This window comes from Leucoraja erinacea, chromosome 37, assembly GCF_028641065.1.
Source record: "Leucoraja erinacea ecotype New England chromosome 37, Leri_hhj_1, whole genome shotgun sequence".
In the NCBI taxonomy this organism is placed as follows: domain Eukaryota; kingdom Metazoa; phylum Chordata; class Chondrichthyes; order Rajiformes; family Rajidae; genus Leucoraja; species Leucoraja erinaceus.
In genome coordinates this window covers 7,224,523-7,247,951 of record NC_073413.1, presented here as the reverse complement: position 1 = coordinate 7,247,951, position 23,429 = coordinate 7,224,523, and the positions used below count along the sequence as shown (strand labels likewise).

Here is a 23,429-nt window from a genome sequence, read left to right as displayed (position 1 = left end):
ATGAAGCAAAATATATTTCCCAGTCAAACAGTCGGCATGCTTTTAGTTGTGGTGTCTCAAACCCCCCAAAAGCTAAGAAAGAAATGCCTTCGGCTTGGGAAGCAGTATATCCTTCGATTTCGATGTCTGCAGCAATGCCCAAGATGGGAGATTTATTTTAGTTTTGAGTGACAAGTCTTTTCAAAGAGGGGCAGATTAAATCGTTAATAATGCGAAACATGACACCGACCTGTCGGAAAGGCGTCTTTTTGTTTAACTGTGGTAAATCAGAATTAGTTGAGAAACTTAGGAGGCTCAATGATTTCAACATGTGTTTTAAGCTTTTTTGATTTAAACCATTTGGGTTTAAATGTGGAATGGGTATACAAATGTTTAGGGCCGTGAGATGCATTGGATCAGCGATAGAATGGTACATAATTTCCCTGGGTGAAGGGACAGATTGACAACACATGATTTCTGACTGTCACTCATGTGAACCATTGCTCAAATGTAACCACATACAACCAGTTTGTGATATTTCCGTTACTCTCTTTGCAGACACTACTACAGGGGTACTAGCGTCTCTGTGTATGAGCAAATTTAGATTCAGTTTAATCTCACAATCAAACAGCATGCCATCTATGCTTTCCTTCGTTAAAATACAGATACTGTAGCTAATTGCTGGTCCTGTCAGCTTGCAGACTGTGAACATGAACACAGTCCACTCATTTCCAAATGAGCATTGGATCTTAAGACAGGCCAGTTGTTTATTGTGGCATTTGATGGAACGCAATAAAAAACCCCACCAAGTTCCACGGAACGTCTGCCCGAATACCAAACTTTGGGTAGATAGCGGGTGTATCAAGTACATCAGGCGAGAAGAAATTCTGGAAGCTCAGACATTTCAGTAGCTCTATTTGGAAATACTTAAGAGATCAGAAACAAATGGTTAACAAAACAAAACTCGATGCTAGAAAGGGAGACTCGTTGCCCGTAACAATTTGCACTCGACCCCATGGGAATTCTCAACAGCATTATTGTAGTCCCCAGAACAGCTCAAAGGATGGTAATCTCTCAAACTACCAGATCTAGTGTAATTTCCCAGACTTGGGCACATGGGAAGAAGTATCATTTATTTTCTCAAGCTTCATTTTTCCTTCTTTAATCGACTTCACACTCGCCATTTTTCCATGGCCAGAGCCTTTGTTGGGGCACCAACTGATGGGTGTCCACAGTGCACTGCAGTTTTGATAATGAATGAATATCACAACTTACATCAGTGCTCTCACTGGAAGTGTTATTTTCCTCTCTCTTACGCTCCTCTTCCTCTTGCTCCAACTCTTTGATACTTTCCTCCAACACATTGGGCCAAAAGTCACCTTCAAAATAGGGCAACTCTTTTGCACTTGTCAGTCTGTCTTCTGTTGCCTGCTTAAATATGTCCTGCGAGAGAAAAGTACATTGCAAGTTCCTCAATCACGCATTGTATTGTTTAGTAAGATCACAGTGGCACAAACAAGGAACTGCAGATGGTGGTTTGCAAAAAAAAAGACAAAGTGCTGCAGTAACTCAGAAGGTCAGGCAGCATCTCTGGAGAACATGGATGGGTGTCCTTTTGTGCTGGGACCCTTCTTCGGATCCGATCCAAAACATCATCTATCCATGTTCTCCAGAGATGCTGCTTGACCCACTGAGTTACTCCAGCACTCTGTGCCCTTTACATGATTAGTCACTTTACAAATTGCAATCTAATGTACAATATCTTATTTTACATTGTAACAATTTTATAATTTACAATTATAATTATGAAGTTATCATTTTTAAAAGTAAGATAACCGGTTGTCATTGAGAACTAAAATATCATTGCTGGATCTTTGGGTAAATTGCTGCAACAGGGTATGTGAGAAAAAGTGTGAAAGAATAACTGGACATCTACACCAGATAAGATTGTGGAAACAAAGATAACAAGAGGCGTGGAGACAAGAGTGAAAAAGCATCAAAACTAGAAAATGACATTGAGAAATAGAATAACGAGGACAATGAGACAATGTATGTGCGGTTTGACTGAATTAATCATGTGGAGGCTTGATTGAATTATTTCATGTATGTATCTATACAATGTCTTTGAATCAAAGGCAGCAAGCCAAACTGAATTCAATGAGAACAGAGGAAGGAGCACCAATCCAGATCAAACGCAGTCAGCCCGGAAACCCCTTGACACTTACACTGGTTGTCCAAGATGGGCCCATTTATTTTAACCACAAAAGTGACAGAGTTATAAGAACAATAAAAACAATTGACATGGCAATGTCGCCTATTTCCTTTGCTCCATAAATGTTGCTGCACCCGCTGAGTTTCTCCAGTACTTTTGTCTACCTTCGATTTTCCAGCATCTGCAGTTCCTTCTTAGACATAACTCTGAACTTGGATTTAATTATGGATTAAATAATCTTTTGATCTGATACAATTTTAATCCTTGTGCACCTTTGTATCAATAATATTAATAACCTTAGTGCAACAATATCAGAACCAACAGACATTCACAAATGTTACAGAGCTTAACTTTCATTTCTGGACTGTTGGCCAGACAGACAAAGAGGCTGGGTTCTGGGTGTGAAATCACAGCATTTATGTCAACTGGAAAACCACTATTCAGCTCCGCCGAGGTTATTTAGTGCAAGGGGATGGCCGATTGTCAAGAAGCCTCTAAATGAACGATACCCTGGTCTTGTTCAGCATCTCTGGCTCAGCATGGGACTCAAGGTGGGGAGAGTAGTAATGAACATGGTTAACACTGCATAAACAATGTTTTCTTAACCCCAAAATTGACTGCTAAGCAGGTAAAGGTGTTTGGGGGAAACAATTAAGTTATCATAACTCCGCAAGCATGGAAACTCCGATAAGAGTTGCTCAGTAAAGAGTTTAAACCCAGTGAAGATGGAGGAATAATAATAATAATAACTTTATTTATAAAGCGCTTTTAGACAACATCAGTTACCACAAAGTGCTGTACATGGGAAATCAACAAAAAGTTATTACAAACTACTAAAACCATTAAGACGACAGGACTATAAAAACAGTAAAAAATTAAAAGACATTAAAAGCACTAAAACAGGAGCAATGTCTCAGCCAGTGTCGAAAGCCAGTGAATAAAAGTGAGTTTTTAGGGAGGATTTAAAGATGGACAGTGAAGGGGCCTGTCTGATCTGCAGCGGCAAGGTGTTCCAGAGTGCCGGGGCAGCAACAGAAAAGGCTCTATTCCCTCTGAGCTTCCGCTTAGACCTTGGTACCTCAGGAATGGCAAAATATCTTCCCAGTTTTTACCTCTGTTTTCTAATGTGCCCCCAAACATTTTGTTTTAAAATCACATTATTTATGAGCTAGCTTTCAGCTGTTCTCTTCAAACTCCTTCCCTGTAATTTTTTTAATTCTCATTCAATTTAATCAAATTCTTGACCAAGCTCTGGGCTGGGGTTCCAACTTTTCCTCTTATGACCCTGGAACATCAAAAGGAGATTTTTCTATTTTAAAGTCACTACAATACAAGTAGAAATAGTCATGGCTGGAAATGTGCATCCTGATAAATCAGTAGCTCTCAATATTATAATGACAATAAACACCATGCACATACCTTATAGTCATGAATTATTCGTTCTGTCACTGCCTTGTCCAACATCTTCTTGTACCATTCCTGCAGTCTTTTGGGTTTAGGGATTTTCTGATCCAGTGGATGGCAGTGAAAAATATAATCATCGCCTTCACTTGGAGGACAAGCCCAAATGTGCCCAGCTGTGTATCTGGATTGGATTAAAAAACATGAAAATAAGCGCAAAACCAGATTAGGATCTCGTGCTCTGATACAGAGGAAAAAAATGCATGCCAAAAATATAAAGTTGGTTCTACCCGCAAAAGGAATGTGTACTTTGGGTAATTTCAACATTCCTGCTTGATAGTTAGACAGGGAGCAGTTTGGAAGCTCAGCACTTGCACTAGGCAACTTCCCCCCTTTTTGGTAAGTAACCAGGAGCCATAAGTTACTTTTTCTTTAATGAACCCATCAGTTGCTGACAAAACAAAAACTAGATACATCTACTTAACGCACATGGTTGAAACATATAGCAACAAACTATATTTGACTGCTTTTATCTTTGAATCATCTTCTTAAAGGGCCTGTCCCACTTTCACAAGTAATTCACAAATTCTCCCGGGTTTTCCCCTTAATTCAAACTCGCAGAATGTTCGTAACAAGTCCGTAGGAGGATGTAGATATATCGCAGTGGCCCTTTATGCTAGCCGTAGGTACTCGTGGCATCAGGTAACCATATAACAAATACAGCACGGAAACAGGCCATCTCGGCCCTTCTAGTCTGTGCCAAACACGTATTCTCCCCTAGTCCCAGCTACCTGCACTCAGACCATAACCCTCCATTCCTTTCCCGTCCATATAACTATCCAATTTATTTTTAAATGATAAAATCGAACCTGCCTCCACCACCTTCACTGGAAACTCATTCCACACAGCTACCACTCTCCGAGTAAAGAAGTTCCCCCTCATGTTACCCCTAAACTTCTGTCCCTTAATTCTCAAGTCATGTCCTCTTGTTTGAATCTTCCCTACTCTCAGTGGGAAAAGCTTATCCATGTCAACTCTGTCTATCCCTCTCATCATTTTAAAGACCTCTATCAAGTCCCCCCTTAACCTTCTGCGCTCCAAAGAATAAAGACCTAACATGTTCAACCTTTCTCTGTAACTTAGTTGCTGAAACCCAGGCAACATTCTAGTAAATCTCCTCTGTACTCTCTCTATTTTGTTGACATCCTTCCTATAATTGGGCGACCAAAATTGTGCACCATACTCCAGAATTGGCCTCACCAATGCCTTGTACAATTTTAACATTACATCCCAACTTCTATACTCAATGCTCTGATTTATAAAGGCCAGCACACCAAAAGCTTTCTTTACCACCCTATCTACATGAGATTCCACCTTCAGGGAACTGTGCACAGTTATTCCTAGATCCCTCTGTTCAACTGCATTCCTCAATTCACTACCATTTACCATGTACGTCCTATTTAGGTAAGTTTTTTCCAGCCCGATAAAAAATGCCCACGAGTAAATAAAATGGTCAGTTTGAAAGAAATTGCAACTTTTTACTCGTAAGGAGGGCATCAAGATAGTCTTGGGAATTCGTAGACATGTTCGTAGTAGTTCGTGAACATAGTCGTGGAAGGTCATAGGAGTCTGTAGATTGCTACGATCTTGATTTTTTTTTTTTTAGGTCCTTTAAACTCGGCAGAGGTTTTGAATTAAGTCGTGAAAGTGGGACAGGCCCTCAAGTCAATTTGCAATGTAATAAAACCCATACATTAAATTCAGCTCCGAGAGGAAATAGAGATGCAAAGGCAATATTTCAAGAAAATGAAAAGATGATCAAATGTTAAATGAAAAATAGACTAGGAATATTTCATTATAATCATAGCTACACCTAGTAAACACTTACCCCAACTTTCTTACATATTCTAAGTATCCAATCAGAATTTCGTGATAGACAGCTGTTCTCAGACATCGAGGGCGGAAGAAATGTACACTATCGAGGTATGATATGTACACACGTCTGTAATGGAAAATAAATCTTTTAGCATCTTCAAAACCATCACAAATAATTTTCAAGTTAGAGGTGCCTTCACTGGTTGTTTTATTGTGAATCATTGATATTCAATACAAGACAGAAAGTGGACATCAATATTAATCATACATGATCAGAGCACACTTAAATGTTACATTACAAAAACATGTCGTTTAAAAAGCTAATACAGACCAGAAAGACAGACCATCAACCAATAATCAGGCTTCAACCAGAATATTCTTCATCTTTCAGTAATTTAAACTATATTGTAAGAGAATGAAATAAAGTATTTTTACAGCAAAAACGATCTGCTCCAGCAAGTGCATATTTCCACTAACTCAGAAACAGAGCATCTCTTGAATCTTTTCACATTGGCTGCCTCAATGGCTTTCCACAGCAATTTAATAATGTATTTAAATCCCTGCAATGCGAAGTTTCGAACCGACATTCCACTTCAATTTGTTTACAATCTTTAAAAATCTAGAATAACTGAGTCATGATTTTAGAGTTTAAAGAAACAGCATGGAAACAGGCTCTTTAACCAGAGTTCATGCCTGACCATCAATCAACCGTTCACACCAGTTTTGTGTTACCCACTTTCTCATCCACTCCGTGCACACTTGGGGCAATTTTCAGCAGCCAATTAAGCTACCAACCTGCATGTCTGTGGGATGTGGGAGGAAACCAGAGCACTTAGAGGAAAGCCATGCAGTCAAGGGGAGCACTCAAGATCATGATTGAACCCGAGTCTCCAGCGCTGTGAGGCAGCAGCTCTACCAGCTGATAGAGTCACTAATTCACAGCACCAGAGACCTGGGTTCAACCCTGACGTCAGATGCTGCCTCTGTGGAGTTTGCATGTTTTCCCTGTGATTGCTCCAGCGGATTCCTCTCATATTCCAAAGACGTGTAAGTTTGTCGGTTAATTGGTCTCCGTAAATAGCCCCTTGTTTGTAGGGAGTGGATGCATAAATGGAATAACAAAGAACTAGTGTGAATGGGTGTTAGATGATTGGCGTGGACCTGGGGCCGAAGGACCTGTTTACATGCTGCATCTTCGAAACTTAAAACTAAAATTAAACTGGAATTTACCTTTGATTAGGTGGAGGACAGTCAGAACCGTACTCTTGCACATGCATGCCAAAGAAACACACATCCACACCGTCAATCTCTTCAAAGGCAAACAAAGCTTTTGTTCGATAAGGAAACGACTCGGCCATCTCCCCATTATCAACAAACCTGTAAGTAAAGACAAAGTAATTAATAAAGGTCCCTGAAGTTTTGGGGATGTATCTACAAATGTTTCATTTGCTGTATTATTACCAAACATTGCACATAGATATCATACAGATTCAGCATTACACATAATCCCCACCATTTTGCTCAGGAGATGCTACACTTGTCGCTTTACCTCCCCCCTCGACTCCATTCAATGACCCAAGCAGTCGTTCCAGGTGCGACAGAAGTTCACCTGCACCTCCTCCAACCTCATCTATTGCATCTGCTGCTCTAGATGTCAGCTGATCTACATCGGTGAGACCAAGCGTAGGCTTGGCGATCGTTTCGGCGAACACCTCCGCTCGTTCCGCATTAACCAACCTGATCTCCCGGTGGCTCAGCACTTCAACTCCCCCTCCCATTCCGAATCCGACCTTTCTGTCCTGGGCCTCCTCCATGGCCAGAGTGAGCACCACTGGAAATTGGAGGAGCAGCACCTCATATCTTGGGCAGTCTGCACCCCAGTGGCTTGAACATTTACTTCTCCAATTTCCAGTAGCCCTTGCTGTCTCCTCCCCTTCCCAGCTCTCCCTCAGCCCCCTGGCTCCTCCTCTTCCTTTCTTCTTCCCCCCCCCCCCCCCCCACATCAGTCTGAAGAAGGGTTTTGACCCAAAACGTTGCCTATTTCCTTCGCTCCATAGATGCTGCCGCACCCGCTGAGTTTCTCCAACACTTTTGTCTATCCCCAGTTATTTTGCCAGGTGGACATAACCAACAAGGAGTGTATAACTGGATGCTTTGTAACCAATCTTTCAATGCTCACTATGTACCACAGACATGCCTTCCTAATAGGTAGGCACTGAAGTTTTTCAGTTGAACTGCGAATAGAATAACTGAAGATCCAAAGGGAAAATCTGGACTTTTTTTTGCAACAATAAAACGTAAGCTGCATACCCAGGTATTCACTATTTAAAACAAAACTATCTGCCATCGAGTCCTGTATTTATTGAAACATTTCGCCCTCTGAGACAGCAAACTGCTTCTGATCAAAAACAAAGTGCTGGAAGAACTCAGTATCTGTGGAGGAGAAGCTCAGACAATGATTCAGGTCAGGAGTCTTTATTAGACTCCTTAAAAAAATGACCCTTTCTCCTGTTTTCAACACATCATTAAAAAAAACTGGACCGTCGTTCCTCTGGATGCCTCCAAGCTGGATCCCCTAACGCTGGTGGGTCACACTGCCCTTCCCTCGTCTCACATTCTATTCCAACAACATCAAGGATGGGTACAAATCCAGACATTTGTGTGATTCCACAAAAAGAGTGCAAAATAGTGATTTTGAGAAGAAAATATGTTGTTTCCTAGATGAGTAGGAAACATATGCCCTCAGAGAGAGTTTGTGCATCTGGGTTAAAAAGAAAAGTTGATTGTGTTTTGTTATTGGTTTGGAATAACCTGGACCACTAATTATTCTGCAGAGTGTAATGTTCAGATCAGGAATCAGCAGATCTTGCATCTTTCTTTATTTTATTTGCTCAATATAATTTTATGCAATGGTCAGGTTGTCAGAGATAGCTTGGTCCACTATGCCTGTGCTGCTTCTCGGCTCTTTTGTGAGCAAGGCTCTTTCAATCCCACTGTAACTGGCCCCACTCATGAACTCCATTCTTAAGAGTTTAGTTTAGCTGATTGTCACGTGTTCCGAAGCATAGTGAAAAGCTTTTGCTGCATGCTAACCCAAGAGTCATACAGTGTGGAAACCCGGCCCTTCAACTCAACTTGCGCACGCTGACCAACATGCCCCATGTGCACCTGTCCCACCTGCCTATGCTTGGCCCATATCCTGCTAAATTTATCCTATCCATGTACCTATCCAAATGTCCTTTAAATGTTGAGGAAGTCTACCTCCTCTGACAGCTCACTCAGTATACCTGCCACTTTTTGTGCAAAAAAAAGTTTCCCCTCAGGTTCCTATTCAATCTTCCCCTCACCTTATGTTCCTTATTAATGAAATACAATATAACCCATTCATTCCAGCAGCAGTCTGGAAAGTGGCAGATATTTTCATCTCCCCTTTCTCCCACTAGCTAGCTTTCGGGTGTATTTCATCTGATTCGCCTTTACTATTTCCACTCTTCTAAATTCAATTATCTTCTCCTGTCACATTCTCAACCACCCCACAGCCAACAACACTTGCGCTGATGTAGACATAATCACCAGTCCTACTACTTTATATTTGTACCCTACCCAGCACTCTAAATCTCCTTCTCCCAGATATTCATACTCGTCACCATGCCTCGGATGCTTCTCTTTTGTGGAAGATGTGATAGATATACGAGTAATTGGCATATCTACACTTCAGTGACCTTTTAAATTCACAATGGTGCAAATGGATGCTCTCACCTCGTCTTCATTCCAGACTTGACTTCTACAGTTTTATCTGAACTGTGCACCACCCGAACAGTGCACTCACCAGCCTCCGGATGGTTTTGCCTGCGGAGGAAGTCGTTAATACGGGTTTCTAGGTAAATACCCAGCTTAGTGGTTGGTAACCCTGAGGAGAAAACAAAAAGTTGTTGACACAATGTTACTGCATTCTCTGCATTTGAATGTTACACTTCTGTAAAGAAAAAAAGAATTAGATGCACACCATTCAGCAGTGGGACATTTCACAGGCAATGTACATCATAGCCAGTCAGTTCCTTCTACAATGTTGTCGTAGTTACTCTGATTTCTCCAGCAGCTGCAGCGGTATCTATTTCTTATCGTCCATGACAGAATTTTTCTGGAGCTGTACCATTGAGAAGGAAGTCTGAAGAAGGGTCTTGGCCGGAAACGTCACCCATTCCTTCTCTCCAGAGATGCTGCCTGTCCAGCTGAATTATTCCAGCATTTTGTGCCTAACAAATATTACGTTTCTTATCGTTCATGACAGAATATATCTAGATCTTGCGAAAATGTAGACCTGAACTGTTTCATACGATGAGTTGCAAATGGACTTGAACATTGCATAATCAGCAAATAACTCCATTTTGAACTTTTAATGGAAGGACATCATTATGTTTATGGAGTCAGAGCTATTTAACAAGGAAACAAGCCCTTCGGCCCAACTCAGCCTAACCGAGCCAATCCTACTTGCTCGCACTTGTCCCATATTCCTTCAAACCGTTTCTATCCATGTACATATCCAAGTGAATGAAGCAGCTCAAGATGTTTTGGGTGTGTGACTTTTAATACCACAACCATTTCCCTTGTGTGACTTCATCTACTGAAGCGTTTTCCCCTTGATGCTCGTTGACTTCAGATCCTCTGGGGCTTCTTGATGCCACGCTTGGCCAAATGCTTCATTGATGTCAAGGGAAGTGACCGTCTAACTTTGATAGATTTAGATACAAGTAATAGGTGAGAAACCACAGCTCTATCAGACACCCACAAAACCTCATCTCTTTGGAGGATAGTTGTTTTTTTTGAAAGGGAGACATTGTTTTGCTAGACAAGCTCAACAGCTTTTAAAGATGCATCGGTTTTACAACCACAATTCACAACCAAGTGTACTTACTTTTTGCACAGAATTTATTTTCTTTCCTTGTTTTCCCGGTTTTCTTTAAACAGGGATCACAAACAAAACTGCAAGAGGTAAAAAACGACTAGTTACTAGGACTCAAAAAGTTGAAACGGATGGTCTATTTGCATGCAATAAAACAGGTTTTTTTTTTTTTTTTTAAACCCCTTCAAATGCAAGTAACTCTGCACATATTTATGTAGAATCCAACTTACCCTGAGGGCCAAATAAGTTCATGGTGAAGGACACAGATCTGATGCATTTTCCGACCACATTCAGTACATTCAACAAATCTGCAGAAACATGATACAGATGCCGACAGGAGTTAATAAGGTAATATGCTTCTCTCACCTTAAGAAAAACGGGGAGAAAATGTGAAGCACGGCATCTTTAGAGTAAAATGCTTCCTAGAGAGAAAAGGGGTCAGCTGGGAAGCCACCCTTCTCAATGGTACATCAGCAAAACCAATGAATGGATTAGATGTCCATCCATTTCACATATACTTTAAAATGAGGACCGGGAATACTTAAAAGTTCTCAAAAGAAAAATGTTTGCTATTAACATAAACTGATTGGTTTTGATTTATCAAACAGGAATTATTTACTAGATAAAGCTAAACCATTTTATAATCTTTTCAGAAGCCAATCTCAGACTGTGCAATTGTGCATTTGCTACTGGCAATTTACTCAAAGTTGTCTACCTTAACTATATAAATTTTCAACACCAGCTCAGCAGGTACATTAGCAAAAAACTTCAAAACAAAACAGGACAAAAAAAAAGATGCAGAAAAGAAGGCAAATGGAAATTAAATCCCAGCAACAGGAAACTTGGGCACGGGGATTAGAGTTTCAGGATAAGGCCAACAGTTACCCGATTAAAACAAACCACTGTCTTCAGAAATCACTTACACTTCAGGATCCAGTGTATCATTCTTCTTCTTTGAGAACTGTTCCTTTGAAATAGTCCTAAAATAAATGAAAATCTGAAGATATAATAGAATGCAGGAAATAGCAGTGTGATGCAATTGTTTAACGTGATCACATCTAGTCTATATACCAATATCTTATTGCAATTTCGTTTATTGATTTTTATTAAAAGTCTTTAGCTCTAGGAACTGGCAAGCACAGAATTTATTTCACTGGCAATGAATGCAAATGCAACACAAATTTCACCAATGTAAAATGGTATCAACATGGTTATTAATGTCCATATTACTGCAGGAAAATATACTTACGTTTGAGGCTGTGAAGGGTCATCACCCAAGGAGACAGTTTCTCCCTGGATCTCATTGAAACATTTCTCGCAGAAGTGATACCTGTTAAAAATAAATGTCTGGGTGAAATTATGTTTACAACCCTCGAGCAGCAGTTACGAATCAATTACAATATCTCAGTGTGTAAAGTTTATGAAATGACTATAATAGAAAGCATGGCAATGTACAGAATACTAAAGCATTTTACATAAAAACAATCAACAGAGGATAAAATGGGATTGGCCACGTTTATCTTCTTGCAAGTTGCCCACAGGGTGCAGAACAAATTCACCAGGAAGTTGGCAGTACTGGAGAGCCCGAGTTCTAAGAAGATGCTGGATAGGCTGGAACTGTTTTGCCCACCACAAAGGCGGCTGAGACGTGACCTCAGAGGTTTATATGGCGGGCAAAGATGAGACGGATGTCCGCAATATTTTTCCATGAGATAAAACAAGGGGGCATAGATCGAAGGTGAAAGGGGCAAGATTGAAAAGAAACCCCGAGGGGCACGATTTCCTGCAGGGTGGTGGGTAAATGGAATCAACTGCCAGATAAAGTGATACAATTACAACGTTTAAAAGACATTTGGTCAGATGCAGGATTAGGAAAGGTTTAGAGGGCTATGGAACAAATGCAGGCTACTCGGCATGGATGAGTGCCCGTTTCCATGCTGTATAACCTTATGACTATTACCAATTAGAATACCAACTGAAGATTTGGAAAGATAACACTAACCCATAAGATTTTCAAAATTCCAGAACATCAACTCTTAACATCCAATTAGATAGAATCATTGTTTAACTTTGGATCCCAAGGCCATTCCCTCTTTTAGTGCCCTCTATAATGTTTGGGACGAAGACCCATCATTTATTTATCGCAGTACTCCACAATTTGAGATTTGTAATAGGAAAAAAAACATGAGGTTAAAGTGCACATGGTCAGATTTTAATAAAGTCATTTTAATACATTTTGGTTTCACCATGTAGAAACTTCAGCGGTGTTCAACTGTTTGGGACATCATTAAGAGGACAGCGAGCACTGGTGATCGTAAAGGGACTGGCAGGCCAAGGAAGGCCTCCACAGCTGATGACAGAAGAATTCTATCTATAATAAAGACAAATTCTCAAACACCTGTCCGACAGATCAGAAACACTCTTCAGGAATCAGGTGTAGATTTGTCAATGACCACTGTCCGCAGAAGACTTCATGAACAGAAATACAGAGGCTACACTGCAAGATGCAAACCACTGGTTAGTCGCAAAAAGAGGATGGCAAGGTTAGTTTGCCAAGAAGCACTTAAACGAGCAACCACATCTTGGTCTTGTGGGCAGATGAGACAAAGGCTAACTGGTAGCAGAGTGATGGCAAGAGCAAAGTATGGAGGAGAGAAGAAACTGGCCAAGATCCAAAGCATACCTCCTCATTTATGAAACATGGTGGTGGGGGTGTTATGGCCTGGGCAAGTATGGCTGCTGAAGGTACTGGCTCACTTATCTTCATTGATGATACAATTGCTGATGGTACTGGCATAATGAATTCTGAAGTGTATTGACACATCCTATCTGCTCAAGTGCAAACAAATAACTAATTGGATGGCAGTTCATTCTACAGCAAGACAATGATCCCAAACATACTGCTAAAGCAACAAAGGAGTTTTTCAAAGCTAAAAAATGGTAAATCCTTGAGTGGGCAAGTCAATCACCGGATCTGAACCCAATTGAGCTTGCCTTTTATATGCTGGAGAGAAAACTAAAGGGGACTAGCCCACAAAACAAGCATAAGCTAAAGATGGCTGCAATACAGGCCTGGCAGAGCATCACCCGAGAAGACACCCAGCAACTGGTGATGCCCATGAATCGCAAACTTCAAGCAGTCATTGCATGCAAAGGATATGCAACAAAATACTAAACATGGCTACTTTCATTCACATGACATTGCTGTGTCCCAAACATTATGGTGCCCTGAAATGGGGGGGGGGGGGGGGGGGGGGGGGCATGTATAAACACTGCTGTAAATTTTACATGGTGAAACCAAAATGTATAAAAAAGGCCTTTATTAAAATCTGACAATGTGCACTTTAGCCACATGTGATTTTTTTTTCTATTACAAATCTCAAATTGTGGAGTACAGGGGCAAATAAATACATGATGGGTCTTTGTCCCAAACATAATGCAGGGCACTGTATATTGCAGCACCACACTTTTAGTCTAAATTATGTATTGATATCCCAGAGTGCGATTGGATCCCTCAAAATATTTTACTGACATTTTATTTAAGGATCTGTTTCTTTTTTGATCTGGTTAGAGAATGTAAATACATCTAGCATCAAATATGCCCAACACATAATTAAAATGCAAATTCTGCATGGTAAGCTTTCACTGAGCTAATTTACTACATTGAATCTGAAGCGATTTTGAAAATCTTTTAACATGCATCAAATTACTCACCCAGGGACTGTTTAAAACCGATCAGAGACTGTCTGAAGATTTTTTTTTAAACTGTTCCCCATTCTTAATGGCATCAACTTTCAGTCATTTGTCCAATTTAATTTAAACAGAAGTATCAAGATATTTTGATGGTATAACAAGCTATAAAACGCTCATGAGGTACATATGAAAATCATTTCAATCTCATTGTACACATTTTTCCTCCACACATCGCTGTAACCCGTATTAAGAGGAAAAAATATGATAATCAGAATATTATTCCAAAATGAAAGAAATGCAGATGCTGAAATAAAAATAGAAAATGGTGGAAGGCATATGTGGAAAGAGAAGCAGAGTTAAAATTTCAGGTCTGATCCTATGACAGTTCCAGCGAAGGGCTTCAGACTTCAAACATTAACTCTGCTTCTCTTTTCACTGATAGTATAATGATCATTTGACATGCTCATAACCAGGTTAGATGATATTATTAAAGAGACACAAAACCAGGCCTGGTAGAAATCAGCGCATCAAATAATTTATTTAAAATATTAAAATACTTCAGGTTGATTCAAACGCCACCATCTTACCTGTTTTGATAACTGTAATAGGTAGCATCCCGGGGGATTGTACATAACTGCTTCCCATAGCAACAGAGGGTTTGTGGAGAAAATTCCAGCTGCAAAGAATCGGGAGAAATGATTATAGCTCATGCAACTCTTCAAAACAGCAGAAAGGTTGCTGCTTTTTGTTGAAATGCCACAGAATGCTACAAATCTATAATTTGCTTTTCAGTGTGGAGTGTTCATATGAAGGTCAGCAAGACACCTGCTGCTCAGCCTCACAGCATCGTTAATATTCCCAGGTAGCCAATTCATTCCTTATTTAAATTAACATGCCCAAGAATTTTATATCTTTATTTCACCCAATGAGAAAATCTGCTTTTTTACTCCCAACAGCGGCAAGCATTTTGCCTAGTGAATAGAACGCCGAGAGCAATTGCAAGTTACATATGGTCCCTTTCATAAAATGTATAGAAAATTGAGTTCAATGCAGAGAATTGAGCTATCCTGGCTTGGTTACATTGTGGTTGAAACAGCAGACGGCAAAAGCACTTCTAAAGAGCATCAGTTTATTCCTTACATTTTTACATATTTTCTTTAGTTGAAAAATACAAATTGCTCCCCAGTCGGAGAAACTTTAAACATAAATGCTGCTTCAATTAAAGAAATATGTTATTTTTTCCTTTGCCATCACAAAATAGGGTTCAGCAATAAATGGCTTATCAAAATTGTTGGTCAGATCAGAACAAAGTCTCACCTGTAAGTTTATATTACCAAATGCCAAGTATTAATGTCCAGATAGCTTTAAACTATTCCAATGAGAACTTTGGATAAATTTGGCGCAGACAGTAAATAGAAAGACTGCACAAAATAAACAAATTTAGAATGCGGCAGTATGGAAACCCCTTAAGACCCAAGCGAGTGGGATGGACTAAGGTTGCAAAGATTGCCGTTGCTGATTATTAGTCTGGAGTATACAGTGAACATTACAAAGAACCTTAGTGTGATATCCATACTTACTCCATGGTATAAAAAACATGGCCACACCCATTTTAAGCTTTAAAACGAGGTAAAGATACCAGGATTTTTATATCCCATGTAAATGTGATTCTTACATCATTGGGTGGAGAGTATGTTTTTTGGGGGGGAAGGGGAGGGGGCGCGAAGAGAAAGAGGAGATTAAATTAGGAAGAGTTGAGGAGGGAGGCAAACAGAGGTTGTCGATAGGACAAGCTTTCTTTTCAATTATTAATTGATCTTCATTACTAAATATTCGACAAATCAAATTAAGTAAACAGAATTCTAGAAAAACGTATTTAGAAATCAAACCATTGAAAACCTAAGGGCCTGTCCCACTTGGGCGTCATTTGCGCGCTATCATTTACGCGTCACGACGCATGCATTGTGTCGCGCACGTGACGTAGGCAGTGACGCGCGGTCGCACGCGGCGCCTCCAGGATTTTGGTATGTACAAAATCTTCACGCGCCACCTGCATGATGCGCAAATGGTGCCCAAGTAGGACAGGCCCTTTATGACCTTATGATTCATCTTAAAAAGGGTGTTGCCGTGCTTTTTATGCAATGGACATCACACCAACATTCTTCCTAATGCTTCCTTACATACTCGGACAAGTAATCAGCAACTGGAATCTTTGCAAGCATTTTTTGATCATCCCACTCTCATGGGTCTTAAGGGGTAGTATGGTTTCCATACTGCCGCATTCTAAACTTGTTTTACAAACTGGTGCAGCCTTTCCATTCATTGTTGCCCATATCGAATTTATACAAGGGCAACATAGAAACACTGAAAGTGGACAGAAAACCACAAAATCATTGCTTAAGAACAAGATATAAATTATTCCCCTCCGCGCAAGTTCAACTGGATTTGGACTCGGCCTGCTCATCTCAATCACATTTGTTGAAAGATAGTGTTTTGAAAGGCACAGTCAAAGAGCCTTAACAGAAAAACTAAAATCTCAAGTATAGGTAATAGTTTACAGTTTTCAATGAAATATTCTTAACAATGAGCAGGCTTTGAGAGCTTTGGGATTGGGGGGGGGGTTGACATTTGGTTAATTTATTAGATTTACTTGGATGGTATTCTAAAGCATATCATAGAGGCTATTACAGATTTCAAATGCTAAAGTCTTTAATAATCTAGGAGGAACAAAATTATGTTCGGGGGGGGATATTTAATAAAAGGGGATATGCTATTCAAATCAAGCAGTAATTTAGCTGAAAATTCAAGTAGTACAACTTTCTATTCAAACAAATGTAGCTTCCATGTTGATTCTCATCTATTGAAGCTTTCAAGACAGATCCAATTTTATCCACAGCAATTAAAGGAGGTAGAGTTATGACAAGGAAACAACATGGCAGCAATGAATAACCGCAGCACAATTTAATATGGAACAGGTTGGTGGGATGACGCTCCCCCTCTTTTAAATGTTTCTTGATTCCATTTTGACTCTTGTTCGATGGGCAGTCCCGTTCTGCTTCCGTGAACCAGTGCATAGTTAGGAAACAGCTAGTGATCAATTTCAATCATAATCATATTTTATTGGCCAAGTATGTTTTGCAACATATGAGGAATTTGATCTGCCAAAGTCATACCAATAAAAAGCAACAGAACACACAGAATACATTTTAACAAGGATTAAAAACAAAAAAAGATAAACTGATAAAGGTAGTCTGAAGAAGGGTCTTGACCCGAAACATCATCCATTCCTTCGCTCCATAGATGCTGCCTCACCCGCTGAGTTTCTCCAGCATTTCTGTCTACCAAAGAAGTTACCCACCATACTTGCTCTCTAAGAACCAAACAGTTGAGTATCTAACTGCTAACCATTTCAGATGAAGCTTTAAAGTGAGTCTTCATCTGCAGGCAGAAGAATTAGATCTGGGAAGTTAATCTGATGTACTGTTTAACATAAATTTCTCAATTAACTTTGCTATGCAGGGAATTTGATCGTTATCATACTACATTTGTGGAACCACGCTGTGTACAAATTGGTGGCATTTTGATTAGAACTGTGCACTTGAGAGAATGCACTCGCCACTCTGGGAAGCAACGGTTGTGAAAAATACAACGTGTAACAACAGAATTGAAGATTACACATAGGGATGTATTTTTGAGCAGGGCACTGGCGAGCTCAGTCCTCGAGTATTATGCAGAGTTCTGGCCCTATCATTTAAGAAAAGATATCCGTCTTGAAGACAGCTCAAACAAGACTCACGGGGTGGGAGAGTTGTCCGATCAAAAGCAGCTGAAACTGGATTTGCATTATTGCACTTTATGAGAACAGAGTGTGATCTTATTGAAACATGCAAAATTCTGAGGGGTAGACGTTCAGATGTTTCTCGGTCGTAGAATCTCGGAGAAGACATAGTAACAAGATACAGGGATAGAAACAAAGCGTTGGAGTAACTCAGAAGATCGGGCAGCATCTCTGGAGAAAACGGATGGGTGATGCTTCTGGTCTGAACCTTTCTTCAGTGAAGAAGGGTCCAGACTCAAAATATCACCCAGCTTTTTTCTCCAGAGATGCTGCCTGACCCATTGAGTTACTCCAGAGCTTTGCATCTATCTTCAGTATATACCAGCATCTACTGTTTCTTGCTACATACAAGATATGGGGTACTCATTTAAAACTGACAAGTTGAATCCTCAGATTTCTTTGCTCTAGTGTATTGTGAAGGCTAGATAATTGGTGGTTAAGGGGGTTTTGAAAATATATTTTAAAGATCAGAAAATACAGGGCAATGGGGAGTTGGCTTGGGTATTGAGACCTGGGGTATGTCACTAATACTCAGGTCAAGCAGGCTCTGCGGAGTGGACAGTGTCATTATTTAAAGTTAATGCCTTTCATCAGTAGGTGGAAAAAAATAGTAATCAAATATGTTTCAAGTTATGGAGAAGGTGCTGGGGAAGGAAGAACAAAGAGACTGTCTGTGACAGGGTGGAGATGCAGTGATTGAAGACAAGTGATGAAGATGTCAGAAGTTGAAGGCTTTTCAATCAGAAAAAGAAAATGTAAATGGAAGGGAGTGAATAAGAACCGCTGAGGTAAAACTGTCAAAACTGAGATACAACATAAGAGAATTGTTGGAAATTCACAATAAAAGCGAATGTTGATAAAGTGTTAAAATTGTAACATCAACTCTTTCTCTCTCTCATTTCTGATGTTGACTGACCAGAATATTTCTATTTTATTCTATTTTACTTTAGATTTTAAACAATTGCTGTGTCCACACACTGTACATTTTTCTCAGAGCTTGTGTACCCTCTTGTATGTACATCTGCTCCAGACATCACCTGCAATTAACCAGCCTTCACCTTGCTCTCAGCCACCAACACAACCATTTGCATCACTGGTCTCCATCCTGTAATAGACATTCCCCTGTTCTCTCCACCTTTATTCCCTGTGTTCTCCATTAGCAAAAGAAAAGGATTCATGCGAACCCTTCTACTTTTTCATGTTCAAACAATCTGCTGGAAATGCAACTGTGTAAACTTTAGATAAGAACAATGTTTTCATATTCTGGCCCTCCCGATCCTCAGCCTCTCTCATCTTCCTGCCCCTTCCACCACAAGTTGAATAACCTGTTGGTATTCTGTCAAATTCAAAAACATATGATTATTATTTGCAGGAAGAAGAACTGAGTGAAAGCCTCTCAGACAAAAACAGTAAAACAGAATACAAAATATTTAGAGACTGACCTTTCTACCACAGCAATAGCCAAGATTTTGCATGACAGGGTCGATCTCCAGCTCAAAGACCTCTGCCAATTTTGTACAGTACTTATACACACGCGACGTCTTGCGATTATACAGCCAGGCATTGTTGAACATCAACCAAATGTCGTCTACATACTGCCATGGCTCCTGATACTGGCCAGTGTCCAGTTTGCGCTTGATTGTAGACAAGTCCATTGGTGTCTTCACTATGTCAAAGTAGTCCTTCAAGAGACAAAAGAAAAAAAGATTGACTTTTCTACAAAAAGGTGCCAGAAGCAACCCCACAGGTTTGGATATTCATCATTGCCCAAGATTTTCTATACAACTTATACGTCATTTTCCAAAGTAAACACACATAAGGGATTTACTTGTATTATAAATGGGGAAATATGCAAACACTTGAACTAGGTATTTGAAAGAGAACAGAAATTAATAGACACATTACTTTAGTTCCACACCATTGTAATTCACCAAAGACAGCAACTTGATGACATATTTGCTGATATCCCTCATTTAAATACTTATTGACCTGCCTTTTGAAGAACCTACAGTTTACACTATATCTTCATTATCCATGAATCTTCTCATCTGAGTAATTGCAAAGACTGTCCCAGGCCCTGCTTCAAATTTGTTCCGAGATACAAAACCAGCAGAAATGCCTGCCAGCATTTGTCAGGTGGTCCGGAAGGAGGACTAGGGTTGGGGTCCTGAATGTGAGCTGCGCATGCAGCTGGAGCCCGGGTCTGGAGATTGGAAAAAGTCCAACGCACCTGTATGTTTCAGCTCATCTTGACAAGCTGAAACCTGCATGCAATTGTTATTTTACCGGAGATGTCAATAGCCTAAGAATGATCAGTTTTTCATCTGCACGAAATTAAGCGTCCCTGTCCTTTGTGAATAATGAGGATTTAGTGTACATGTGCAGAGAAAAGTTTGTAAAAGAAAAAGATAGCATGTGCTTAATAATGATTACTGCAAAATTAGTCTACGACAAATTCAAAAGGACTGATAATGCAAAATCAATGTTTTGCAATCAAGAAAAATGGAAAACACCATTATATTTTATATGAAAGGATGCAAAATCCCAATACCTCAGAGGTAGGGGGCAGGAGCAGGCCGTTAAACAATGTAGGTCAGCCATTCAAAAGAAATCTTGTTCATCTTGTAACACAAGTCCACGTTCTCACCTGATCCTCAAACCTCCCTTCACTGTTAAAATCTCAGTTCCACATTTTGAATATACTTATTAGTTAATATCTCCTTAGGTGGAAAGGTTTCTCAAACTCCTACGTGATAAAAACTTCATTCAGGCATAAAGCTCAGCCACGCAGGTCTATGCACCAAAGTTTTAAAGTTTCCTTTTGGAGGAATCACATTTTCACAATCACAACAATACTTTATTGGCCAAGTATGTTTTGCAACATACGAGGAATTTCATTTGCCAAAGTCAGTCATACAAATAAAAAGCAACGGAACACACAAAACACATTTTAACATAAACATCCACCACAGTGACTCCTCCACATCCCTCACCGTGATGGAAGGCGAAAAAAAGTTCAATTTCTTCCCTTGTTCTCCCACAGACGGGGGCGTCGAGTCCACCGTTGACGGGACAATCTTGACTCTCGTGGCCGGCGGCGTTTGGGCCCTCCGCATCGGGGCACTCAGTTCCTGCACCGGAGGGGATGTCAGCTCCCCCGCGCCAGTAATCGGACCCCGCTTTGGGGCTGGTCGAGCCTCTGCGTCGATGGAGCCTCCTGACTCGGCCTCTCCCGAGACTGCGAGCTCGCGATGGCAAAGTCCGCAGGCCGCGGTTGGAGCAAGGGATCGACTCCGATGTTAAGTCCACGCCCGCATTGGGGCTCAAGGTCAGTCCGAAGAGGCCTCCAGCTCCATCGATGGTAGGCCGCAGAGCGACCGGAGATGCGATCCGGAAAATAATTGGATCTCCGGCAAGGTAAGAAACTGAAAAAAAGTTTCCCCCTCCCCCCCAACCCCTCATAAACAAACCAGAGAACATTTACACTAACTTTTAACATGCACTAAAAATAAAAAAGACGAAAAAGCAGACAGACTGTTGGCAGGGCTGCCAATCATGCAGTGCCCCTGGTGGTCAACCTTCATTGTTATTCTCCCAGAATATTACAGGTTTCGGGAGATTAGGCTTAATTCTCCCAAACACTGGTAACTGTAGGTCTACCTATTCAAAGTTACTGATTAGATTATAATTTCCTGTTTCTTGGTTAGTTCCATGAGATATTGCTCAGGAAAGCCTTCCCCAAAGCGCGGAATAAAAACAGAATTTAACTTATTCATTCATTATAAAATTATTTTTTATCCATATCAAAGGCTAGTGTCACAGTTTCTACCCTCAGTTCATCAAAAAGGTATAACATTAAAAATTGGAAATTGGCTTAATCAGGTTAATGTACACCAAATTTTGGCAAGCAACAAGGGGGCCAATACATCTCTATGGTATTTATATTTGCCTTTTCTTTTTGTTGCCACCACGATGCAAAAAAAGCAGCAAAAAAGAAAAATTGCATGATACAAGAACATGTTTTGTACTAAAAATAAACACATCACAGAACTTGCTCTGGAGGCAAAAATTCATTGCATTTCAATTTTCCCAGCTGTTTCAGCTGAACTGGGAAAGCAATTAACTGTTGCTGCAATCTTTGAGTGCAGTCACGGAAAAATAGCATTCATGATGCTCTGTATAGCCTCTCAAACTACTTACAGGAATACCCAGGAGTTGAGGATCCACAGGTTGACGGAAGGGAAGGGACTCAGGGTCCTGACGGTAAAGTGCTTCCAGTGTCGGCATTAGTGCCTGCCGCAGTTCTTCTGGCTTGAAAACTAAAGACAATGAAAAAAAGTTAATTCACAGAAGCTAAAGCAGTCATCGACTTAAAAGCATTCAAAAGAAAGTCTTATGCCTTTGCTAGCGCAAGCTGTTAGTTGTTCGCAGAAATAGACTATTATGAACCCTTAAACTGATGAGCAAATACATGCCCGACTTTAAAAAATGGTAATTTTGTGGGTAGCAAGGAGGGTTGCCTAAGCCTATCTTATAAAAGAAAATTGGGCAGTACACTGGCAGATAACATTTAACCTCAACAATGGTTTTTGGTCAGTCAAATAGGGGTGGGGCATATATTTTATTTGGCCAACACTCTGGTAAATGTGACCTTGGGGTTCAAGTCCAAACTTACCCGAAAGTGGCAACATAGCAAGGGTAGTAAAGAAGGTATAGGGCATGGTTGACTTCATCGATCGGCACAAAACACAATAGTTAAAAGTTTCCAAGATTCTGGCTAGGCCACACTTGGGATTATTGTGCGCAGTTCTGGTCACCACAAATGTAAGGATGTGATTGCGCCAGTGAGAGTACAGAGGAGATTCACCAGGATGTTCTGTGCATAGGAGGACTTTAGGTAGCTGGGCTTGTTTTCCTTGGAGTGATAGAGGCAGAGGGGTGGCAAGTTATATAAAATTATCAGAGGTGTAGATAGCGTCAAAACCTTTCCCCTCAAGTGAGTGCCATTCAGCATTCACACTTTCAACCACTTTAGATCCTCAAAGTAGATTTTCAAATTAATAAATAGGATTTGTCTTACTTAAAGGTGGATATGTACTGTACAATTCCCATTCAAATCTCATTTTAGCGGGAACTTCAGTTTCATTTGCATCTTCTCCCCTCATCATCACAAGGAAAAAAGTTATTGTACGTACTTTTCTTACGTGACTGTCCACTCGCAGGAGATGATTGCGTTGCCGAATTTGTAGTATCTTCTTCCTCTTTTACTTCACCTTTCACCTCTGGTTTCTTCTCATCAGCCTCCATTGGCTCCTGTTTACACTCTTCTGCTGCAGGTTCTTCCTTCACCTACACAAAATCAAAGGGTTTTTAAAAAAACGCAGATTGGTAAGAATTTCTTATCCAGTTATTTCAATATTGGGGGAAACAATCTGAGTCGATTTATAACTTGATAACTAGTAACCCAAAATACAGTGAACAAACCCAAAATTGCTTAACAATTTTGTCGTGCATTTTGTGACTTAGTA

General features: G+C 40.3%; 1 protein-coding gene across 2 annotated transcripts in view; it reads right to left on the bottom strand.

The window, feature by feature from the left end:
* ep300b (E1A binding protein p300 b) overlaps positions 1 to 23,429 on the bottom strand; it is an 82,826-nt gene that overhangs the window by 10,355 nt on the left and 49,042 nt on the right. For both annotated transcript variants that reach the window (XM_055663221.1, XM_055663222.1), the window contains exons 16-28: positions 23,097 to 23,250; positions 22,102 to 22,220; positions 19,344 to 19,583; positions 14,651 to 14,739; positions 11,620 to 11,700; positions 11,294 to 11,350; positions 10,601 to 10,678; positions 10,383 to 10,450; positions 9,227 to 9,377; positions 6,698 to 6,844; positions 5,481 to 5,594; positions 3,611 to 3,776; positions 1,255 to 1,422 (exon numbers count right to left, since the gene is read on the bottom strand). In XM_055663221.1, the coding sequence (XP_055519196.1) occupies positions 1,255 to 1,422; positions 3,611 to 3,776; positions 5,481 to 5,594; positions 6,698 to 6,844; positions 9,227 to 9,377; positions 10,383 to 10,450; positions 10,601 to 10,678; positions 11,294 to 11,350; positions 11,620 to 11,700; positions 14,651 to 14,739; positions 19,344 to 19,583; positions 22,102 to 22,220; positions 23,097 to 23,250 (1,632 nt within the window). The remainder of the gene's footprint in view (positions 1 to 1,254; positions 1,423 to 3,610; positions 3,777 to 5,480; positions 5,595 to 6,697; positions 6,845 to 9,226; positions 9,378 to 10,382; positions 10,451 to 10,600; positions 10,679 to 11,293; positions 11,351 to 11,619; positions 11,701 to 14,650; positions 14,740 to 19,343; positions 19,584 to 22,101; positions 22,221 to 23,096; positions 23,251 to 23,429) is intronic.